The following is a 25824-nucleotide window of genomic DNA, read 5'->3' on the forward strand; positions in this document are numbered from 1 at the left end:
CCTCCCCGCTGCCCGCCTTCCGCAAGTTATAATGGTAATACCGGACACATACTGACTGGGCCACCTGTGCTGAAGCAGGGATATCCTGAAAACCTGACCTGTTGGTGGCCCTTAAGGACTGGAGTTGGCCGCCCCTGATTTGATCTTGCTTTTTATATTATGGACATTTACTAATAATAAAGTTGATTAATTTTTTTTCTAAAAGTACATTAATGAATACTTAATCCAGGTGGTAACAATCAACTGAATAACGTTCCCCAAACATAACATCTAATGAGATTCATTTAATAAAGGACGGATTAGATTTTCAAAGTCGTAACGTATTGTTACCCCAAAAACAAGGCCACCGCTGGAATGTCCAGATGTGAACGTGGAACAATAGCTTTATATGGATTTGTATAATTGCGGATATCAGATGTGAATGTGGTCCTGAATTTCAAAAGTTAGAGCGTCCACTGAGGATCATTCAACGTCCGCCGCCATCTTTTATTCTACCTTTCGTTTTTTCATCCACCCGCCCTTTAAATTAATTAAATTATTTCCCCGCCCCTCCCCCCACTTTCCCCCTTCCCAGTAACCACACTGTGGGGCGTATCTACTAATCGTCTTTTTTTTTGACTCACGGAAATCTCCGTTTAAATTGCATCTGCGTTCTCACCCGGAAGTTCTCAGTCGGCGCCATCAGTGGTGAAAAATGAGTTTTTTGGGGCGCACAGAAATGGCCGGCGGTGGGCCCCCTCAAAAAGGAGAAGTGCGTCAATATCGCCCGCCAATTTCAACTTGCTGCAAACCTTAAAATCTGTTAGTAGTGTTATCGCAGCTTTACATTGCTATGTGTCAGCCAAATATGTTTCATTATGCACTTGTTACTTGCACAGTATGGTGAGTATACATAATATTACCCTATTAACTGATACTTACTAACCCTAGTTATACATTAGGACAGTGGCGTGTAACGTTTTCCCCCTGCGCCCCCCTACCTGCTCCCCCCCCCCCCCGCTCGGCTCAAATAACATCGCCACATCACCCCACAGCGTCATTTGACACCGGGTTGCCATGGCACGTGTCGCCCAACAACAAGGTAAGGACATTTACAGAGACCTTGCGCGGTCCCCCGGCATTTAATTTAAATGCTTCCGGGGAAGCGTGGGGCCGCTGTAGCTGCCGCTCTCCCCTACACCCCCCAGAACATCGGAGCGCCTCCAATTTTGCGCACCCTGCATTAGGATACACAGAATTCTGTTTTCATTTCAATTGTATTAGTCCGGTATTTAAACGTGACCCGATGCGTCCACAGGAATCTCGAACAGCGAACGATGCGTCGTGTATGCCTCCCAACATACCCCGTAGTGTAAGCTCCCTGGGGAGGGGCTCCCTTTGCCTGATGTCCTCTCCTTGTTGCACCTATTGCCATTGTTGGAGCTATATCCAGACAATGATACCCGCATACAAGTTACATAACGACATTCATACCGCGCGCCATTGTATGGAGATTTGTGCTAATTTCTTGCGCACGTGTCAAATCATAAAAGCAAAGAACACAGTACAACCTCCGTCATTATCAAAACGTCTTCATTGACTGGAAAATAGGTTTCTACAAATGTATCTTTTCACAAAACTGGAAAAACATGTATAACGCAAAAGGAATGTTTTCTCGCCGTCACACGGAATTAGTTGTAGGGTCAGAAACCTTCTGAAACAATGGGAGAAGCTACAACATCGCTGTCATTGTTCTACTGTAGGCTCTAGTTTGCTCCCCAACACTGAATTGTAAATTGTGTTTAAAGCGGAGTCCGGTCGAAGTAACAGCCAGAGTTGCCGAGTGGACACTCTACTGCAGGCTTTTGGGCCTTTATAAATAAAATTGGAAAATAAGATCGACGACAGCCAGCAATTATAAATATGGTTAATTTATGTGCTTTGAAGGGCATACCAATTAGAAAAAAAAAACCTTATTTAAATATTACCTCTTCAGGGAATAATAAAAATGCAGGATTTAAGCCATTAAAACATATCATTGGAATTAGACAACTTCCAGTTTACACGACTGAAGAAAGAACGTCTAAAAAGGAGTGCTGCCGGCACGTCATATGTTTAATGACGTGAAAAAATAATATTTACCAAGAAGTTGGAATTAACAGGCAAGCTCAAAGTTCGTAACAACGGCCATTTTAAAATCCCCAGAAAAAAAAAATGATGTTTGAAGTCAACAGTTAAAAAAAACGGAGGGGGGAGCCCAGGATTAAATAAGGGGAAATGAATTTGATGTTTGGTTATGTGGGGGGTGCCCTCGCTGGGTGAGGGTATCCTGATCAGTGACACAAACACAAATAAATAGAAAAAAATACTGTTAAAAGGATTCATTTTCGTACCGAAAAAAAAACGGTTGCAAAAATATATACTATAAAAATATATTAGATACTGTATACCGTACAGGTGTGAAATGTTACCAGTGTTTAAGGCGGGGTGGTGGGGAGGAGGTTATAGGAGGGTTTCTAGACATTTGATATTTAGATTTGAAAGAATTCAAATGTTTAAGGATGATGCCAAATATTTTTCTATACTGTAATTGTTACATATACACCCACACACAAATGTATAATAAGTGTGTGTGTGTGTTGTGTGATAACGTGTGTACCCGGAGCAGCTTGGGAACAGAAGGTCCAAGACCCCTCACTGCCCGGAGCACCTTGTGACCCCTCACTGCCCGGAGCACCTTGTGACCCCTCACTGCCCAGAGCACCTTGTGACCCCTCACTGCCCGGAGCACCTTGTGACCCCTCACTGCCCGGAGCACCTTGTGACCCCTCACTGCCCGGAGCACCTTGAGACCCCTCACTGCCGGGAGCATCGTGTGACCCCTCACTGCCCGGAGCACCTTGTGACCCCTCACTGCCCAGAGCACCTTGTGACCCCTCACTGCCCGGATATTCTCCTGAGATTAGGGCAGGGGGTTAGAGACCACAATACAGAGCGAAGAGAAAGAGCACAATGTGTCCTGGGGCAAGTAATATACCCCCCTCCTCCTCCTCCTACTACTACTACTACCCGGCTTCATATGAGCGGCGGAGGTCACAACACCTCCCCCTAAGGTGACACAACTCCTGAGACTCCTACTGCAGGAGGGAAAGAGGTAATATCGTATGAGGAGGGATTTTAACCTCCGACAAAGTGCACTTCATTGCCAGTTCTTCCAGTACACTAAAGGTTAAATTATTTGAGCTGGTGGAGGGGGACAAGCTGCTACAGAGACTGGCTACAGGTCCCCCCCACCCCCTGAGACTGGGGTTCCCCCCCTCCCGTATTAGAAGGGAACCCCCTTTGAACGCTGCACTGTGATAGGCTGCAGTAGTTCAGATCAGAGCTATAAGAATTTATGTAATATTAAGTCTTCTTTTGATCCCCTTCTAACACCATCTAGTAGTTATTTTGGGGGGAGGACAGATGCCCCCCACCGCTTAATCTGACATTTTCAGTGGGCGCTCGGACATAACTAAAAGAGGCAGGACCCCCGTAGGCTGCGCTGCAGGCTGAGGTCAGAGGTCAGGGACCGGCACATTCTCCTGCTGGTTCCTTTTAGCTCCTGCGCAGCCTCCAGCGCCCGGCTCAGGGGCCAGCTAAGATCCTCCAGCTGCAGGTGGACGGGTGCAGGAGGTGCAGTCACAGCATGCGGGGGGTGTAGCTCCGCCACACTGTATCCTGCCGGGAGGTAAATCCGGGAGCTGGTGAAGGGGGGTGCTGGAGGGCCGAATCTGAGGGGAGAGGAGGGAATCAGTACTCAAATAACAGCTGACAAGATACTAACAAGTGCACTTACCCTCTATGAATAACACAGGGGACTCTGCAATTGTCTCCTTTAGATTGTAAGCTCTTTGACACATTCACAGATTACACACAAAATCTATATGAGATTGTGTGTGTGTGTGTGTGTGTGTGTGTGTGTGTGTGTGTGTGTGTGTGTGTGTGTGTGTGTGTGTGTGTGTGTGTGTGTGTGTGTGTGTGTGTGTGATCGCGATACACACATGGGAATCAGATGCAAAGCCAGAGAAACCATTCACAGACATGTTTCAACCTTAATGGGCCTCATCAGACGTTGGTTTCATTTACCATCACGTTTTAAGTTATGGTGGGTAAAAAAAGCAACAAGAATCCCCCACCGTAATGCATATAGCAAATAAAAAGACCATCTGATTCCCATGCTGTGCTTTAAAGCTGTGTTAACAGCGAGCATTAGCTTATATGGGCTCCATGTAACACTGTTTTTTCAGACAAAAGGTGACACAGTGTGCTCTTTTGCATGTCATTTCCCAGAATTCCTTGCTGCAGTGGAAGCGCTGTATGTTGGGGATAATAGTGAAAGGCAGGGTTGCAGACCTGCCTAAGGCATGTGAATGTGCTCACAAGTGATCTTTTTATTTGCTATATGCAATACGGTGGAGGTTTCTTGTTGCCTTTTTCACCCACCATAACGTAAAACGTGTACACACACACACACACACACACGCACGCACGCACGCACGTACTGGGAAAGCCCCCAGGGGAAAATACAATTACAACTGAAATCTTAAAAGAAGCGGGAAAATCCAGAGCAATGGAGTAATTATCCTCATCCATGTGAAAGGAGCGAGAGACCTGAAGAACTGCAGGCCTATCATGCTACTTCCAAACACTGACAAGGTTTGTACAGCAATTCTAATCGGCTACAACAGATCCAGGACTTTGCCGGCCTAGAGAACAAACTGGATTTCGCAGGGGACACGCATCCAAGACCTACAGCTGCGGCTAAGCTTAATCTAAAGCTTAACCGCAATTTTCTTTGCATGTTTGTTTTTGGCGCCGAAATTGGCGCTGGGAAAAAAAAATAGCCGCAGTGGCGGCCGCTTTAGACTAAGGGCGCCGCCACTGTACAAGAAGTGATTTCCTGAAGTACTGAATACGATCTACCACTCAGTTTAGGATTCATATAAGCGAATAAGCATTTTATTCTGTCTACACCTCAGCGGTCCTAGTTGAATTAAGAAGAACACATGTTGAAGAAACATGCATGGATATAATAAAACACATTAACGCAAATTTCACATCAACCATTAGATCACATGAAGATACAAGCAAGGTAAGGATCAGCGAGGGAGTGCGGCAGGGGGACACCATGTCACCAGGATCAGTAAGGGAGTGCGGCAGGGAGACACCATGTCACCAGGATCAGTAAGGGAGTGCGGCAGGGAGACACCATGTCACCAGGATCACTAAGGGAGTGCGGCAGGGAGACACCATGTCACCAGGATCAGTAAGGGAGTGCGGCAGGGAGACACCATGTCACCAGGATCAGTAAGGGAGTGCGGCAGGGAGACACCATGTCACCAGGATCAGTAAGGGAGTGCGGCAGGGAGACACCATGTCACCAGGATCAGTAAGGGAGTGCGGCAGGGAGACACCGTGTCACCAGGATCAGTAAGGGAGTGCGGCAGGGAGACACCGTGTCACCAGGATCAGTAAGGGAGTGCGGCAGGGAGACACCGTGTCACCAGGATCAGTAAGGGAGTGCGGCAGGGAGACACCGTGTCACCAGGATCAGTAAGGGAGTGTGGCAGGGAGACACCGTGTCACCAGGATCAGTAAGGGAGTGCGGCAGGGAGACACCGTGTCACCAGGATCAGTAAGAGTGTGCGGCAGGGAGACACCGTGTCACCAGGATCAGTAAGGGAGTGCGGCAGGGAGACACCGTGTCACCAGGATCAATAAGGGAGTGCGGCAGGGAGACACCGTGTCACCAGGATCAGTAAGGGAGTGCGGCAGGGAGACACCATGTCACCAGGATCAGTAAGGGAGTGCGGCAGGGAGGCACCGTGTCACCAGGATCAATAAGGGAGTGCGGCAGGGAGACACTGTGTCACCAGGATCAATAAGAGCGTCCGGCAGGGAGACACCGTGTCACCAGGATCAGTAAGGGAGTGCGGCAGGGAGGTACCGTGTCACCAGGATCAATAAGGGAGTGCGGCAGGGAGACACCGTGTCACCAGGATCAGTAAGGGAGTGCGGCAGGGAGGTACCGTGTCACCAGGATCAATAAGGGAGTGCGGCAGGGAGACACCGTGTCACCAGGATCAGTAAGGGAGTGCGGCAGGGAGACACCGTGTCACCAGGATCAGTAAGGGAGTGCGGCAGGGAGGCACCGTGTCACCAGGATCAATAAGGGAGTGCGGCAGGGAGACACCGTGTCACCAGGATCAGTAAGGGAGTGTGGCAAGGAGACACCGTGACAGCAGGATCAGTAAGGGAGTGCGGCAGGGAGACACCGTGTCACCAGGATCAGTAAGGGAGTGCGGCAGGGATACACCGTGTCACCAGGATCAGCAAGGGAGTGTGGCAAGGAGACACCGTGTCACCAGGATCAGTAAGGGAGTGCGGCAGGGAGACACTGTGTCACCAGGATCAGTAAGGGAGTGCGGCAGGGAGGCACCGTGTCACCAGGATCAGTAAGGGAGTGAGGCAGGGAGACACCGTGTCACCAGGATCAGTAAGGGAGTGCGGCAGGGAGACACCGTGTCACCAGGATCAGTAAGAGAGTGCGGCAGGGAGACACCGTGTCACCAGGATCAGTAAGGGAGTGCGGCAGGGAGGCACCGTGTCACCAGGATCAGGAAGGGAGTGCGGCAGGGAGGCACCATGTCACCAGGATTAGTAAGGGAGTGCGGCAGGGAGACACCGTGTCACCAGGATCAGTAAGGGAGTGCGGCAGAGAGGCACCGTGTCACCAGGATCAGTAAGGGAGTGCGGCAGGGGGACACCGTGTCACCAGGATCAGTAAGGGAGTGTGGCAGGGAGACACCGTGTCACCAGGATCAGTAAGGGTGTGCGGCAGGGAGACACCGTGTCACCAGGATCAGTAAGGGAGTGCGGCAGGGAGACACCGTGTCACCAGGATCAGTAAGGGAGTGCGGCAGGGAGACACCGTGTCACCAGGATCAGTAAGGGAGTGCGGCAGGGAGACACCGTGTCACCAGGATCAATAAGGGAGTGCGGCAGGGAGACACCGTGTCACCAGGATCAGTAAGGGAGTGCGGCAGGGAGGCACCGTGTCACCAGGATCAGGAAGGGAGTGCGGCAGGGAGACACTGTGTCACCAGGATCAGTAAGGGAGTGCGGCAGGGAGACACTGTGTCACCAGGATCAGTAAGGGAGTGCGGCAGGGAGACACCGTGTCACCAGGATCAGTAAGGGAGTGCGGCAGGGAGACACCGTGTCACCAGGATCAGTAAGGGAGTGCGGCAGGGAGACACCGTGTCACCAGGATCAGTAAGGGAGTGCGGCAGGGAGACACCATGTCACCAGGATCAGTAAGGGAGTGCGGCAGGGAGACACCGTGTCACCAGGATCAGTAAGGGAGTGCGGCAGGGAGACACCGTGTCACCAGGATCAGTAAGGGACTGCGGCAGGGAGACACCGTGTCACCAGGATCAGTAAGGGAGTGCGGCAGGGAGACACCGTGTCACCAGGATCAGTAAGGGAGTGCGGCAGAGAGGCACCGTGTCACCAGGATCAGTAAGGGAGTGCGGCAGGGAGACACCGTGTCACCAGGATCAGTAAGGGAGTGCGGCAGGGAGGCACCGTGTCACCAGGATCAGGAAGGGAGTGCGGCAGGGAGACACTGTGTCACCAGGATCAGTAAGGGAGTGCGGCAGGGAGACACTGTGTCACCAGGATCAGTAAGGGAGTGCGGCAGGGAGACACTGTGTCACCAGGATTAGTAAGGGAGTGCGGCAGGGAGACACCGTGTCACCAGGATCAGTAAGGGAGTGCGGCAGGGAGACACCGTGTCACCAGGATCAGTAAGGGAGTGCGGCAGGGAGACACCGTGTCACCAGGATCAGTAAGGGAGTGCGGCAGGGAGACACTGTGTCACCAGGATCAGTAAGGGAGTGCGGCAGGGAGACACTGTGTCACCAGGATTAGTAAGGGAGTGCGGCAGGGAGACACTGTGTCACCAGGATCAGTAAGGGAGTGCGGCAGGGAGACACCGTGTCACCAGGATCAGTAAGGGAGTGCGGCAGGGAGACACCGTGTCACCAGGATCAGTAAGGGAGTGCGGCAGGGAGACACTGTGTCACCAGGATCAGTAAGGGAGTGCGGCAGGGAGACACCGTGTCACCAGGATCAGTAAGGGAGTGCGGCAGGGAGACACTGTGTCACCGGGATCAATAAGAGCGTGCGGCAAGAAGACACCGTGACAGCAGGATCAGTAAGGGAGTGCGGCAGAGAGACACCGTGTCACCAGGATCAGTAAGGGAGTGCGGCAGAGAGGCACCGTGTCACCAGGATCAGTAAGGGAGTGCGGCAGAGAGGCACCGTGTCACCAGGATCAGTAAGGGAGTGCGGCAGAGAGGCACCGTGTCACCAGGATCAGTAAGGGAGTGCGGCAGGGAGACACCGTGTCACCAGGATCAGTAAGGGAGTGCGGCAGGGAGACACTGTGTCACCAGGATCAGTAAGGGAGTGCGGCAGGGAGACACCGTGTCACCAGGATCAGTAAGGGAGTGCGGCAGGGAGACACCGTGTCACCAGGATCAGTAAGGGAGTGCGGCAGGGAGACACCGTGTCACCAGGATCAGTAAGGGAGTGCGGCAGGGAGACACCGTGTCACCAGGATTAGTAAGGGAGTGCGGCAGGGAGACACTGTGTCACCAGGATCAGTAAGGGAGTGCGGCAGGGAGACACCGTGTCACCAGGATCAGTAAGGGAGTGCGGCAGGGAGACACTGTGTCACCGGGATCAATAAGAGCGTGCGGCAAGAAGACACCGTGACAGCAGGATCAGTAAGGGAGTGCGGCAGAGAGACACGGTGTCACCAGGATCAGCAAGGGAGTGCGGCAGGGAGACACCGTGTCACCAGGATCAGTAAGGGAGTGTGGCAGGGAGACACTGTGTCACCAGGATCAGTAAGGGAGTGTGGCAGGGAGACACCGTGTCACCAGGATCAGTAAGGGAGTGCGGCAGGGAGACACTGTGTCACCAGGATCAGTAAGGGAGTGCGGCAGGGAGGCACCGTGTCACCAGAATCAATAAGAGAGTGCGGCAAGAAGACACCGTGACAGCAGGATCAGTAAGGGAGTGCGGCAGGGAGACACCGTGTCACCAGGATCAGTAAGGGAGCGCGGCAGGGAGACACCGTGTCACCAGGATCAGTAAGGGAGTGCGGCAGGGAGACACCGTTTCACCAGGATCAGCAAGGGAGTGCGGCAGGGAGACACCGTGTCACCAGGATCAGTAAGGGAGTGCGGTAAGGAGGCACCGTGTCACAAGGATCAGTAAGGGAGTGCGGCAGGGAGACACCGTGTCATCAGGATCAATAAGGGAGTGCGGCAGGGAGGCACAGTGTCACCAGGATCAGTAAGGGAGTGCGGCAGGGAGACACCGTGTCACCAGGATCAGTAAGGGAGTGCGTCAGGGAGACACCGTGTCACCAGGATCAGTAAGGGAGTGCGGCAGGGAGACACCGTGTCACCAGGATCAATAAGGGAGTGCGGCAGGGAGACACCGTGACACCAGGATCAGTAAGGGAGTGCGGCAGGGAGACACGGTGTCACCAGGATCAGCAAGGGAGTGCGGTAAGGAGGCACCGTGTCACAAGGATCAGTAAGGGAGTGCGGCAGGGAGACACCGTGTCACCAGGATCAGTAAGGGAGTGCGGTAAGGAGGCACCGTGTCACAAGGATCAGTAAGGGAGTGCGGCAGGGAGACACCGTGTCACCAGGATCAGTAAGGGAGTGCGGCAGGGAGACACCGTGTCACAAGGATCAGTAAGGGAGTGCGGCAGGGAGACACCGTGTCACCAGGATCAGTAAGGGAGTGCGGCAGGGAGACACCGTGTCACAAGGATCAGTAAGGGAGTGCGGCAGGGAGACACCGTGTCACCAGGATCAGTAAGGGAGTGCGGCAGGGAGACACCGTGTCACCAGGATCAGCAAGGGAGTGCGGCAGGGAGGCACCATGTCACCAGGATCAATAAGGGAGTGCGGCAGGGAGGCACCATGTCACCAGGATCAGTAAGGGAGTGAGGCAGGGAGACACTGTCACCAGGATCAGCAAGGGAGTGCGGCAGAGAGGCACCGTGTCATCAGGATCAGTAAGGGAGTGCGGCAGAGAGGCACCGTGTCATCAGGATCAGTAAGGGAGTGCGGCAGGGAGACACCGTGTCACCAGGATCAATAAGAGCCTGCGGCAGGGAGACACCGTGTCACCAGGATCAGTAAGGGAGTGCGGCAGGGAGGCACCGTGTCACCAGGATCAATAAGGGAGTGCGGCAGGGAGGCACCGTGTCACCAGGATCAGTAAGGGAGTGCGGCAGGGAGACACCGTGTCACCAGGATCAGTAAGGGAGTGCGGCAGGGAGACACCGTGTCACCAGGATCAGTAAGGGAGTGCGGCAGGGAGACACCGTGACACCAGGATCAGTAAGGGAGTGCGGCAGGGAGACACCGTGTCACCAGGATCAGTAAGGGAGTGCGGCAGGGAGACACGGTGTCACCAGGATCAGTAAGGGTGTGTGGCAGGGAGACACCATGTCACAAGGATCAGTAAGGGAGTGCGGCAGGGAGACACCATGTCACCAGGATCAGTAAGGGAGTGCGGCAGGGAGACACCGTGTCACCAGGATCAGCAAGGGAGTGCGGCAGGGAGGCACCATGTCACCAGGATCAATAAGGGAGTGCGGCAAGGAGACACCGTGACACCAGGATCAGTAAGGGAGTGCGGCAGGGAGACACCGTGTCACCAGGATCAGCAAGGGAGTACGGTAAGGAGGCACCGTGTCACCAGGATCAGTAAGGGAGTGCGGCAGGGAGACACCGTGTCACCAGGATCAGTAAGGGAGTGCGGCAGGGAGACACCGTGTCACCAGGATCAGTAAGGGAGTGCGGCAGGGAGGCACCGTGTCACCAGGATCAGCAAGGGAGTGCGGCAGGGAGGCATCATGTCACCAGGATCAATAAGGGAGTGCGGCAAGAAGACACCGTGACACCAGGATCAGTAAGGGAGTGCGGCAGGGAGACACTGTCACCAGGATCAGCAAGGGAGTGCGGCAGGGAGACACCGTGTCACCAGGATCAGGAAGGGAGTGTGGCAGGGAGACACCGTGTCACCAGGATCAGTAAGGGAGTGTGGCAGAGAGGCACCGTGTCACCAGGATCAGTAAGGGAGTGCGGCAGGGAGACACCGTGTCACCAGGATCAGCACAGGAGTGCGGCAGGGAGACACCGTGTCACCAGGATCAGTAAGGGAGTGCGGCAGGGAGACACCGTGTCACCAGGATCAGTAAGGGAGTGCGGCAGGGAGACACCGTGTCACCAGGATCAGTAAGGGAGTGCGGCAGGGAGACACCGTGTCACCAGGATCAGTAAGGGAGTGCGGCAGGGAGACACCGTGTCACCAGGATCAGTAAGGGAGTGCGGCAGGGAGACACCGTGTCACCAAAGCTTTTCACTGCAGCACTGCAAGAATTGTTCAAGACATTGGATTGGGAGAAATAACGAGTCAAAATCAACAGTGAATATTTCAGTTGCCTACGATTTGCCGAGGACATTCTTATTTTTGTCACAAGTCCAGAAGATCTCCAACCAAAAATCAGAGAACTCGCCGAAGCCGGTAAGAAACTGGCCTCCTTATGAAACTTAAAAACGATGTCTACCTTGGCCAGGAAATATCTATGGATGGGAAGCTTTTAAATTAAATCAATAGGACACTAAAGATGGGATGGAGCGTATTTGGAAGAAACCAGACAATCATTTAAAGGGACCTTCCCCTGAGCCTCAAGAGGAAAGTGCCTGACCCGTGTATCCTGCCCGCGCTCACGTATGGGTGTGACACTTGGACCATAAAGGCAAAGGCAATTCAAAAACTTCAGACAACTCAAAGAAGTATGGAGAGATGCATGCTGGGTATTACCCAAGAATGAATGGGGTTGGAAGTAAACAAATGTTTGTGACATCATCACTAGGGGGAAGAAATTAAAATGGCGACAGGCCGGACATATCGCAGGAAGAAATTACCATTGTTGGGTAAAAATGGAACACACAGTATAAAAATCACCATCCCCAGCCCGCGTCTCCCTATATATACGCATGCACGCACATATATAATATAAACTCACCACCCCCAGCCCGTGTCTCCCTATATATACGCATGCACGCACATATAATATAAACTCACCACCCCCAGCCCGTGTCTCCCTATATATACGCACGCACGTACATATAATATAAACTCACCATCCCCAGCCCGTGTCTCCCTATATATACACACACAAGCACATATAATATAAACTCACCATCCCCAGCCCGTGTCTCCCTATATATACATACGCACGCACATATAATATAAACTCACCACCCCCAGCCCGTGTCTCCCTATATATACGCACGCACATATATAATATAAACTCACCACCCCCAGCCCGTGTCTCCCTATATATACGCACGCACATATATAATATAAACTCACCATCCCCAGCCCGTCTCCCTATATATACGCACGCACGCACGCACGCACGCATAATATAAACTCACCATCCCCAGCCCGTTTCCCCCTATATATACACACGCACACATATAATATAAACTCACCACCCCCAGCCCGTTTCCCCCTATATATACGCACGCACGCACACACATCTTAATATATAAATCTGAAGTTTGTGGGGTTGTAGATGTGGCCAATCAGATTGCTCTGTATCCCTGCCCCACACGCCTCTCATTGGCCTGTGTGGCTCTATGGCTCTGACGTCACCCAACTGCCACACACACGTACGCACGCACAAGCACCCGGCCACTGTCCTCTTCACCCAGCTCACCTCCCCACCCTAACCCCCCCAGCTCACCTCCCCACCCTAACCCCCACAGCTCACCTCCCCACCCTAACCCCCACAGCTCACCTCCCCACCCTAACCCCCACAGCTCACCTCCCCACCCTAACCCCCACAGCTCACCTCCCCACCCTAACCCCACCAGCTCACCTCCCCACCCTAACCCCCCCAGCTCACCTCCCCACCCTAACCCCCCCAGCTCACCTCCCCACCCTAACCCCCCCAGCTCACCTCCCCACCCTAACCCCCCCAGCTCACCTCCCCACCTAACCCCCACAGCTCACCTCCCCACCCTAACCCCCCCAGCTCACCTCCCCACCTAACCCCCACAGCTCACCTCCCCACCCTACCCCCCCAGCTCACCTCCCCACCCTAACCCCCCCAGCTCACCTCCCCACCCTAACCCCCTCAGCTCACCTCCCCACCTAACCCCCCCAGCTCACCTCCCCACCCTAACCCCCCCAGCTCACCTCCCCACCTAACCCCCCAGCTCACCTCCCCACCCTAACCCCCACAGCTCACCTCCCCACCCTAACCCCCCCAGCTCACCTCCCCACCCTAACCCCCACAGCTCACCTCCCCACCCTAACCCCCACAGCTCACCTCCCCAGCTCACCTCCCCGCCCTAACCCCCCCAGCTCACCTCCCCACCCTAACCCCCCCAGCTCACCTCCCCGCCGGCTCCCCCCATCACCCGCACCACAAGGCTCCGCCGCTCCCTTCTGTCCCGCTCACCCCTGCTCCCGCCGCACTCTCGGCTCCTCCTCCTGCCTCTGCCGGTGTATGTTGCGGATGGCGGCGGAGGAGGGTGGGGGGTACAGCGCCTGAGAAAGCACCGCAGGGGACTGCGGGGGGGGCGGGGCTTGCGCCCGAGAAAGGCACCGCACGGGACTGAGACGTGTGTGTGTGTCACTGTCTGTGTGTGTGTGTGACACTGTGTCCCCCCCTCCTGTCCACTGTGTCCCCCCCTCCTGTGCACTGTCCCCACCCCCCTCCTGTCCACTGTACCCACCCCCCGCCTGTCCACTATCCCCACCCCCCCTCCTGTCCACTGTCCCCACCCCCTCCCTCCTGTCCACTGTCCCCACCCCCCCTCCTGCCCACTGTCCCCACCCCCTCCCTCCTGTCCACTGTCCCCACCCCCGCCCCCTCCTGTCCACTGTCCCCACCCCCCCTCCTGTCCACTGTCCTCACCCCCCTCCTGTCCACTATCCCCACCCCCCCTCCTGTCCACTGCCCCCACCCCCTCCCTCCTGTCCACTGTCCCCATCCCCTCCCTCCTGTCCACTGTCCCCACCCCCCTCATGTCCACTGTACCCACCCCCCGCCTGTCCACTATCCCCACCCCTCCCTCCTGTCCACTGTCCCCACCCCCCCCTCCTGCCCACTGTCCCCACAACCTCCTGTCCACTGTCCCCACCCCCCCTCCTGTCCACTGTGCCCACCCCCCCTCCTGTCCACTGTACCCCCCCTCCTGTCCACTGTCCCCCCCCCTCCTCTCCACTATCCCCCCCCTCCTCTCCACTATCCCCCCCCTCCTGTCCACTGTCCCCCCCCTCCTGTCCACTGTCCCCCCCCTCCTGTCCACTGTCCCCCCCCTCCTGTCCACTGTCCCCCCCCCTCCTGTCCACTGTCCCCCCCTCCTGTCCACTATCCCCCCCCTCCTGTTCACTGTCCCCCCCTCTGGGGGGGGGGGACGGAGAAAGAGGGGGAGCACAGAAATAGGGGGAGAGGAGGGAGCGGGAAATTTAACTCATGGGCAACGCCGGGTATATCAGCTAGTATAATATAAACTCACCAACCCCAGCCCATGTCTCCCTATATATACACACACACACACATAATATAAACTCACCAACCCCAGCCCATGTCTCCCTATATATACACACATACACACATATATAATATAAAATCACCCCCCCCAGCCCGTGTCTCCCTATATATACGTACGTAAATATATAATATAAACTCACCATCCCCAGCCCGTGTCTCCCTATATATACACACGCACGCACATATAATATAAAATCACCACCCCCAGCCTGTGTCTCCCTATATATATACACACACACGCACATATATAATATAAATTCACTGTAGAGAGGGGGATTGGCCCAGTATTAAAGGGGTTGCATCACATATAGCCACCCCCTGACCTCACCAGGGAGGCAAGGGGTTAACTGGACTGCGGCCCAGGAATGTAGTTTTTACCTTGCTGCAACATCCAAATGTGTATTCCCCTGTTATAATGTATTGTCACCATTTCAGTGTCTGCACCACACACACACTGGGATCCGTTCGGGAAGAGAAGGGTTAATAGTTAGGAAGTGATTATAGCCCTTTGTTCCATGTTCCTGCCTTTTTAGGCTCCGTTTTGCAGTTTCCCATAGGTCGCCATTGCAGCTCCATTGAAACCTATGGCGAATCCGGCGGTTTGGGCCCGTTTCCATCGAAGACCAGCAGGTGGCGTCCGAGAGGAGGAGTGGCGGTGCCCCATTGTAAGTCAATGGAGCCATTGATTTCAATGGGGATTCCTCGACGCCGACCTCCAGGAACGGGTTGGCAGCCATCCAAACCGCAGAAGCGGATACAATGTCTGAAAAAGAGCTTTTATCACACTAGTTCAAGGTCAACTACAATTGTCATGGGAAACTTAGGTTCTAGGGCACCCAGAAATAAAATTCTTTTTGCCCCTAGATCCTAGGAACCCCCACACTCGACCACCACCGGGTCCGAGGATTAAGGACCCCCGTAAAGGGTCGTGCTCGCCAAGAGGGTCGCGCCATTGACTCCATTGACGGAGGGAAGAGCAGCGCGAGAAAACGGCTAAGTCCGAAAGCCTAAAATGTGGAAGCCCATATCTCCGGTTCTGAGAAGACCAGAGGGCAGGGATTTGGGTCACATGTAGTCACTGTTCCGGCATGACTGCATGGCCATTTCCAGCCCTCTCCGACCAACCAGACGGAGTATGGGCCAATGTAAAGAATTGTGATTTTCCCCATAGACTTAAATGGCGGCGTTACTCCACTGAAAGACTATGGCGGAGGAGCCCTATAGACTTCAATGGCGGAGTTGCCCCATTGAAAGACTATAGCGGCGGAGCCCATTGATTTCAATGGGAAAGAGTGAAAAGCAGAGATTCATTTTTAGAGCGGAGAATCCTGCATTAAAGTAATGAGTTTTAAACTGTATTTGTGTATCTCCGGCTCGGAGGGTAGCAGCGAGCTGAAACTTGGCCACCATGGAGAGTCACCTCCGGCATGAGGGACTGGCAAGTTTCGGCCCGCTTGGCCCAGCCGAACTGATTATTTTAATATGTCTTAATATTAAAAACTGTATTGGATTTCGAAGCGGGGATAAAAGCCTGCAAAGGTTTCTGAATCTGGTTAATGTAGATGCTCAGGGGGGCGACCTATTGTCTACAACAGACCCCCTGATCAAAGGCTCAGCCACCCTAGCTGTATACATTAGGGCGGAGAAATGCAGGGCTTGAGTGGTCTGTAAGTGCTATAATTCTCACCTACAGACAAAGGGTTTCCTGACCAGATCCAGGTCTGGTAGACAGACCGGCGCCCTGACTTTTGTGTGGGGCTAAAGAAATGAGGCCCCCAGGGCCAGAAGTACGCATGTGCCAACTAGCTTGGGGGGCATGGGTTATCAATGTTCCCACGTTAGAGATTGGGTGCAGGTAATTGTTCTCCAATGGCCTGAACTCAATGATAGGTATAGGACTGGAATTACATATAAACTGGTGTCAGCCCTATACCCTTTGTCTTCATTTTACCAACTACTTGCCTGATTGCTGTTGAATTGCTAATCCTGTTTTCCTGATTACTTCATCATTCCAATCCCTAAGTAAGTGTATTTCTTGTCTGTTATTTGTACTATCCTGTGTGTTCACCTTCTTTAAGGAATAAATTCTCTTTATTATATCTAAGTCGTGTTCAGTTCAACCCAGTTATTTGGTGTATATTATATCCTATCACAAGTTACCGTGACACTCACCACCCCCAGCCTGTGTCTCCCTATATATACACACGCACGCACGTACATATAATATAAACTCACCATCCCCAGCCCGTGTCTCCCTATATATCCACACGCACACATATAATATAAAATCACCACCCCCAGCCCGTGTCTCCCTATATATCCACACGCACACATATAATATAAAATCACCACCCCCAGCCCGTGTCTCCCTATATATACACACACACATATATAATATAAACTCACCATCCCCAGCCCGTGTCTCCCTATATATCCACACGCACACATATAATATAAAATCACCACCCCCAGCCTGTGTCTCCCTATATATACACACACACATATATAATATAAAATCACCACCCCCTGCCCGTGTCTCCCTATATACTGTATACGCACGCACATATACTGTAATATAAACTCACCATCCCCAGCCCGTGTCTCCCTATATATATATACACACTCACACACATATACTGTAATATAAACTCACCACCCCCAGCCCGTGTCTCCCTATATATACACACACACGCACATATATAATATAAAATCACCATCCCCAGCCCGTGTCTCCCTATATACACACTCACACACATATAATATAAAATCACCACCCCCAGCCCGTGTCTCCTTATATATCCACACGCACACATATAATATAAAATCACCACCCCCAGCCCGTGTCTCCCTATATATACACACACACATATATAATATAAACTCACCATCCCCAGCCCGTGTCTCCCTATATATCCACACGCACACATATAATATAAAATCACCACCCCCAGCCTGTGTCTCCCTATATATACACACACATATATAATATAAAATCACCACCCCCTGCCCGTGTCTCCCTATATACTGTATACGCACGCACATATACTGTAATATAAACTCACCATCCCCAGCCCGTGTCTCCCTATATATATATACACACTCACACACATATACTGTAATATAAACTCACCACCCCCAGCCCGTGTCTCCCTATATATACACACACACGCACATATATAATATAAACTCACCATCCCCAGCCTGCAAGGACTCACACATGGCCGTGTGAGTACAGATATATTTATATATTTATTTCAAAACCCTCTAAACCACCATTACCTGTTGTTGGTAGTGACTGGAATTGCTTAAAGAAACCACATTACCGTGTCCGCTTGCACATGGCCGTGTAAGTGTATTTAATATTTTCACCAACCCCCAGCAATATTGTTGTAACCACATTAATTTTATTGTATTTTATTGTTTTTTATTGTCAAATGTTTTTCTAATCCCACGCTCCCCCATTGCTTGTATGTCTCTATATCTTTAAAAGGGTTCCGGATTAACCCTTCCCTGGGGTTGCAGCAGAGGGGAACTCCATGCTGGCTCAAAGCATCTGTCATAGAGCCGTGGTCTAACTTACTGCCACATTGTAAGCACACCTCATATATTAAGCTTAAGGTAAGCGCCAGGTTTTTTCCTATTGTACACACTCACACACATATACTGTAATATAAACTCACCACCCCCAGCCCGTGTCTCCCTATATATACACACACACGCACATATATAATATAAACTCACCATCCCCAGCCCGTGTCTCCCTATATACACACTCACACACATATAATATAAACTCACCATCCCCAGCCCGTGTCTCCCTATATATATATACACACTCACACACATATTCTGTAATATAAACTCACCATCCCCAGCCCGTGTCTCCCTATATATACACACACGCACACACATATAATATAAACTCACCACCCCTCCCTATATATATATATACACACACGCACATATATAATATAAACTCACCACCCCCAGCCCGTGTCTCCCTATATATATATATACACACGCACACACACGCACGCACACACACGCACGCACACACGCACGCATGCACATTGTGCAAGTGGGTCTGAATACTTACATTATCGCGGGGGGGTATGACATGGGTGGGGGCGGAATATACCCCACACTCACTGAGGGGGTCTCACCCATAACCCACGGCCCAGCACGCACGCCCCCCTCTGACCTCACACGCGGCCTGTGACGCTCAGAGGTTTCTGTCAGGAGAAGAGAGCATCTGTCATAGACATGTTCCCCCAGTGTCACAGAGAGAGAGAGACCGTCACAATACAGAGAGACCATCACAATACAGAGAGACCGTCACAATACAGGGAGACCGTCACAATACAGAGAGAGGCCGGTACACCACAGACACAATTCAGAGAGGCCTGTACAGCACAGAGACTGACAATACAGAGAGAGGCCGGTACAGCACAGAGACTGACACAATACAGAAAAGACTGACACAATACAGAGAGAGGCCGGTAAAGCACAGAGACTGACAATACAGAGAGAGGCTGGTACAGCACAGTGACTGACACAATACAGAGGCCGGTACAGCACAGAGACAGACACAATACAGAGAGAGGCCGGTACAGCACAGAGACAGACACAATACAGAGAGGCCTGTACAGCACAGAGACTGACAATACAGAGAGAGGCTGGTACAGCACAGAGACTGACACAATACAGAGCGGCTGGCCCAGCGCAGAGACTGACACAATACAGAGAGAGGCCGGGTCAGCACAGAGACAGACACAATACAGAGAGAGGCCGGTACAGCACAGAGACAGACACAATACAGAGAGGCTGGCCCAGCACACAGACTGACACAATACAGAGGCCGGTACAGCACAGAGACAGACACAATACAGAGAGAGGCCGGTACAGCACAGAGACAGACACAATACAGAGAAGCCTGTACAGCACAGAGACAGACACAATACAGAGAGGCCTGTACAGCACAGAGACTGACACACTACAGAGCGGCTGGCCCAGCACAAAGACTGACACAACACAGAGAGAGGCCGGTACAGCACAGAGACTGACACAATGCAGAGAGGCCAGTACAGTACAGAGACTGACACAATACAGAGAGAGGCCGGTAAAGCCCAAGACAGACACAATACCGAGAGAGGCCGGTACAGCACAGAGACTGACACAATACAGAGAGAGGCCGGTACAGCACAGAGGAGACTATCACAATACAGAGAGAGGCCGGTACAGCACAGAGATTGACACAATACAGAGAGAGGTTGGTACAGCACAGAGGAGACTATCACAATACAGAGACAGGCCAGCACAGCACATGGGAGACTCCCATTACACGGGATATACTCACCGATCTCCTGGTTATCTGCAGAATAAACGCCCCCGTGACACATGGGACAGGGGGGCGGCACATGGAGGCTTCTGTTCTCCCCCGCCGCGGCGCTCACATGTACTGCAGGGACAGAGGTATGTGTGTCACCGCATGTACATGTACGCCTGTGTCACCGCGTGTACATGTACGCCTGTGTCACCACGTGTACATGTACGCCTGTGTCACCGCGTGTACATGTACGCCTGTGTCACCGCGTGTACATGTACGCCTGTGTCACCACATGTACGTGTGTGTCACCGCGGGTACATGTACTGCAGGGACAGAGGTATGTGTGTCACCGCATGTACATGTACGCCTGTGTCACCGCATGTACATGTACGCCTGTGTCACCGCGTGTACATGTACGCCTGTGTCACCGCGTGTACATGTACGCCTGTGTCACCACATGTACGTGTGTGTCACCGCGGGTACATGTATGCGTGTGTCACCGCATGTACGTGTGTGTCACCGAGGGTACATGTATGCGTGTGTCACCACATGTACGTGTGTGTCACCGCGGGTACATGTATGCGTGTGTCACCACATGTACGTGTGTGTCACCGCGGGTACATGTACGCCTGTGTCACCGCATGTATGTGTGTGTCACCGCGGGTACATGTATGCGTGTGTCACCGCATGTACGTGTGTGTCACCGCGGGTACATGTATGCGTGTGTCACCGCATGTACGTGTGTGTCACCGAGGGTACATGTATGCGTGTGTCACCACATGTACGTGTGTGTCACCGCGGGTACATGTATGCGTGTGTCACCACATGTACGTGTGTGTCACCGCGGGTACATGTACGCCTGTGTCACCACATGTACGTGTGTGTCACCGCGGGTACATGTATGCGTGTGTCACCGCATGTATGTGTGTGTCACCGCGGGTACATGTATGCGTGTGTCACAGCATGTACGTGTGTGTCACCGCGGGTACATGTACGCCTGTGTCACCGCATGTATGTGTGTGTCACCGCGGGTACATGTATGCGTGTGTCACCGCATGTACGTGTGTGTCACCGCGGGTACATGTATGCGTGTGTCACCGCATGTACGTGTGTGTCACCGAGGGTACATGTATGCGTGTGTCACCACATGTACGTGTGTGTCACCGCGGGTACATGTATGCGTGTGTCACCACATGTACGTGTGTGTCACCGCGGGTACATGTATGCGTGTGTCACCGCATGTATGTGTGTGTCACCGCGGGTACATGTATGCGTGTGTCACAGCATGTACGTGTGTGTCACCGCGGGTACATGTACGCCTGTGTCACCACATGTACGTGTGTGTCACCGCGGGTACATGTATGCGTGTGTCACCGCATGTATGTGTGTGTCACCGCGGGCACATGTATGCGTGTGTCACCGCATGTACGTGTGTGTCACCGCGGGTACATGTATGCGTGTCACAGCATGTACGTGTGTGTCACCGGGGGTACATGTACGTGTGTGTCACCGCATGTACGTGTGTGTCACCGCGGGTACATGTATGCGTGTGTCACCACATGTACGTGTGTGTCACCGCGGGTACATGTATGCGTGTGTCACCGCATGTATGTGTGTGTCACCGCGGGTACATGTATGCGTGTCACAGCATGTACGTGTGTGTCACCGGGGGTACATGTACGTGTGTGTCACCGCATGTACGTGTGTGTCACCGCGGGTACATGTATGCGTGTCACAGCATGTACGTGTGTGTCACCGGGGGTACATGTACGTGTGTGTCACCGCGGGTACATGTATGCATGTGTCACAGCATGTACGTGTGTGTCACCGCGGGTACATGTATGTGTGTGTCACCGCGTGTACATGTACGCGTGTAAAAAAGACTTCCGGGTCAGACCGTAGGGGGCGCTCCTCCCCGGCCGTCCTGCTCTGCCCCAAGTGCTGATTCTTCTACCGGCTTATCATTTACCACCGGGGGCCGCCGCATACCCCCCCCCCCAGCCTGTCTCTACAAGGGGGAGGGGGGAGAGCGGACCCCCGTGTACGTGTGTGTCACCGCGTGTATATTTATGTGTGTCACTGCGTATACATGTACGTGTATCACTGTGTGCGTGTGTCACTGCGTGTACATGTATGCGTGTCACAGCATGTACGTGTGTGTCACCGGGGGTACATGTACGTGTGTGTCACCGCGGGTACATGTATGCATGTGTCACAGCATGTACGTGTGTGTCACCGCGGGTACATGTATGTGTGTGTCACCGCGTGTACATGTACGCGTGTAAAAAAGACTTCCGGGTCAGACCGTAGGGGGCGCTCCTCCCCGGCCGTCCTGCTCTGCCCCAAGTGCTGATTCTTCTACCGGCTTATCATTTACCACCGGGGGCCGCCGCATACCCCCCCCCCCCAGCCTGTCTCTACAAGGGGGAGGGGGTGAGAGCGGAGAGCGGGCTATAGCTACACCCCGTGTATGTGTGTATCACCGCGTGTACATGTACGTGTATCACGTGTACATGTATGTGTGTTTCACCGCGTCTACATGTACGCGTGTCACTGCGTGTACATGTATGTGTGCCACCGCATGTACATGTACGTGTGTGTCACCGCATGTACATGTACGTGTGTGTCACCGCATATACATGTACGTGTGCGTCACCACGCGTACATGTACGTGTGTGTCACCGCGTGTACATGTACGTGTGTGTCACCGCGTGTACATGTACGTGTGTGTCACCGCGTGTACGTATTTCACCACATGTACGTGTGTGTCACGGCGTGTACATGTACGTGTGTTTCACCGTGTGACAGGGTGAATGAACGTCACCAGCCATATACCTGGCAAACCTATGTTTAGGCTTGCAGTGCAGCAGTGACGAGGTTAAGTTTCAGTGGAGAAGGGCTGCTTAATTAGTCTGACCCCAGCTGCATAATCAAGGTGTTTTAAAACCCCCAGGCTGTACACACATGCTAGCTGGTCAGGAGACAGGACTGAAATACTGAAGAGATTACTGCTATAAGGTCTGTTTTTCAAAGTACGTGTGTGATGAACTGTCTGTGTCCTGCATGCTGAAGAGAAGCTGCCTTGTTTTCTATACTGAAGAGAATCTATTTTGTTTTTGTGTGCTGAAGAGAAGCTATTTTGTTTTGTGTGCTGTATGTTTTTAAGGCTCAATAAAGAAGCCTTATCAAGAGAATCCACGTGTGTGGTTGCATGTACCCTGCAACACACCGCTTGTACGCGTGTATCACCGCAAGTACGTGTGTCACCACGTGAACATGTACGCGTGTGTCACCGTGTGTACATCTACACGTGTCTCACCGCGTGTACATGTACGCGTGTGTCACCGCGTGTACATGTATGTGCAGTAGCTAGATATGTGCGGCCCCCAAACAAACATTTTTTCAGGGCCCCATTCATATTAATACTGACTGCAATTTCTTTCTCCCACCCCCATCCTCTCCCTGATCCTCTCTCTCATCCCTCATCATCAGCTCTCCCCTCATCATCATCAGCTCTCCCCTCATCATCATCATCCCCCCTCATCATCATCATCAGCAGCTTCTCCCCCTCATCAGCATCAGCTTCTCCCCCTCACCATCATCATCATCAGATCTCCCCCTCATCAGATCTCCCCCTCATCATCTTCTCCCCCTCCCCATCATCAGCTCTCCCCTCATCATCATCAGCTTCTCCCCCTCACCATCATCATCATCAGATCTCCCCCTCATCAGATCTCCCCCTCATCATCTTCTCCCCCTCCCCATCATCAGCTCTCCCCTCATCATCATCAGCTTCTCCCCCTCACCATCATCATCATCAGATCTCCCCCTCATCAGATCTCCCCCTCATCATCTTCTCCCCCTCCCCATCATCAGCTCTCCCCTCATCATCATCAGCTTCTCCCCCTCACCATCATCAGATCTCCCCCTCATCAGATCTCCCCCTCATCATCTTCTCCCCCTCCCCATCATCAGCTCTCCCCTCATCATCATCAGCTTCTCCCCCTCACCATCATCAGATCTCCCCCTCATCAGATCTCCCCCTCATCATCTTCTCCCCCTCCCCATCATCAGCTCTCCCCTCATCATCATCAGCTTCTCCCCCTCACCATCATCAGATCTCCCCCTCATCATCATCAGCTCTCCCCTCATCATCATCAGCTCTCCCCTCATCATCATCATCAGCAGCTTCTCCCCCTCATCAGCATCAGCTTCTCCCCCTCACCATCATCATCAGATCTCCCCCTCATCAGATCTCCCCCTCATCATCTTCTCCCCCTCCCCATCATCAGCTCTCCCCTCATCATCATCAGCTTCTCCCCCTCACCATCATCATCATCAGATCTCCCCCTCATCAGATCTCCCCCTCATCATCTTCTCCCCCTCCCCATCATCAGCTCTCCCCTCATCATCATCAGCTTCTCCCCCTCACCATCATCAGATCTCCCCCTCATCAGATCTCCCCCTCATCATCTTCTCCCCCTCCCCATCATCAGCTCTCCCCTCATCATCATCATCTTCTCCCCCTCACCATCATCAGCTCTCCCCTCATCATCATCAGCTTCTCCCCCTCACCATCATCAGATCTCCCCCTCATCAGATCTCCCCCTCATCATCTTCTCCCCCTCCCCATCATCAGCTCTCCCCTCATCATCATCAGCTTCTCCCCCTCACCATCATCATCATCAGATCTCCCCCTCACCATCATCAGCTCTCCCCTCATCATCATCAGCTTCTCCCCCTCACCATCATCAGCTCTCCCCTCATCATCATCAGCTTCTCCCCCTCATCATCATCATCAGATCTCCCCCTCATCAGATCTCCCCCCCTCTCCTCCAGAGCAGGACGCCGGGGAGGAGCGCGCTCTAGCAGCAGACATCGAAAGTAAGAAAGACTTCCGGGTCAGACCGTAGGGGGCGCTCCTCCCCGGCCGTCCTGCTCTGCCCCAAGTGCTGATTCTTCTACCGGCTTATCATTTACCACCGGGGGCCGCCGCATACCCCCCCCCCCCCCAGCCTGTCTCTACAAGGGGGAGGGGGTGAGAGCGGAGAGCGGGCTATAGCTACACCCCGTGTATGTGTGTATCACCGCGTGTACATGTACGTGTATCACGTGTACATGTATGTGTGTTTCACCGCGTCTACATCTACGCGTGTCACTGCGTGTACATGTATGTGTGTCACCACATGTACGTGTGTGTCACCGCGGGTACATGTATGCGTGTGTCACCGCATGTATGTGTGTGTCACCGCGGGTACATGTATGCGTGTCACAGCATGTACGTGTGTGTCACCGGGGGTACATGTACGTGTGTGTCACCGCATGTACGTGTGTGTCACCGCGGGTACATGTATGCGTGTCACAGCATGTACGTGTGTGTCACCGGGGGTACATGTACGTGTGTGTCATCGCGGGTACATGTATGCATGTGTCACAGCATGTACGTGTGTGTCACCGCGGGTACATGTATGTGTGTGTCACCGCGTGTACATGTACGCGTGTAAAAAGACTTCCGGGTCAGACCGTAGGGGGCGCTCCTCCCCGGCCGTCCTGCTCTGCCCCAAGTGCTGATTCTTCTACCGGCTTATCATTTACCACCGGGGGCCGCCGCATACCCCCCCCCCCCCAGCCTGTCTCTACAAGGGGGAGGGGGGAGAGCGGGCCCCCGTGTACGTGTGTGTCACCGCGTGTATATTTATGTGTGTCACTGCGTATACATGTACGTGTATCACTGTGTGCGTGTGTCACTGCGTGTACATGTACGTGTATCACTGTGTGCGTGTGTCACTGCGTGTACATGTACGTGTAT

At 53.0% G+C, this 25824-nt stretch overlaps 1 protein-coding gene across 1 annotated transcript in view; it reads right to left on the minus strand.

Annotated features, from left to right (window-relative positions):
- Positions 1–1554: 1554 nt before the first annotated feature.
- The window catches only part of AKNA (AT-hook transcription factor), a 53480-nt gene continuing 29210 nt past the window's right edge, over positions 1555–25824 (minus strand). The window contains 3 exon segments of the mRNA XM_075579490.1: positions 1555–3752; positions 18786–18921; positions 20046–20147. Of these exon segments, the coding sequence (XP_075435605.1) occupies positions 3494–3752; positions 18786–18921; positions 20046–20147 (497 nt within the window). The 3' untranslated portion in view covers positions 1555–3493.

This window comes from Ascaphus truei, chromosome 21 (assembly GCF_040206685.1).
Source record: "Ascaphus truei isolate aAscTru1 chromosome 21, aAscTru1.hap1, whole genome shotgun sequence".
NCBI lineage: Eukaryota > Metazoa > Chordata > Amphibia > Anura > Ascaphidae > Ascaphus > Ascaphus truei.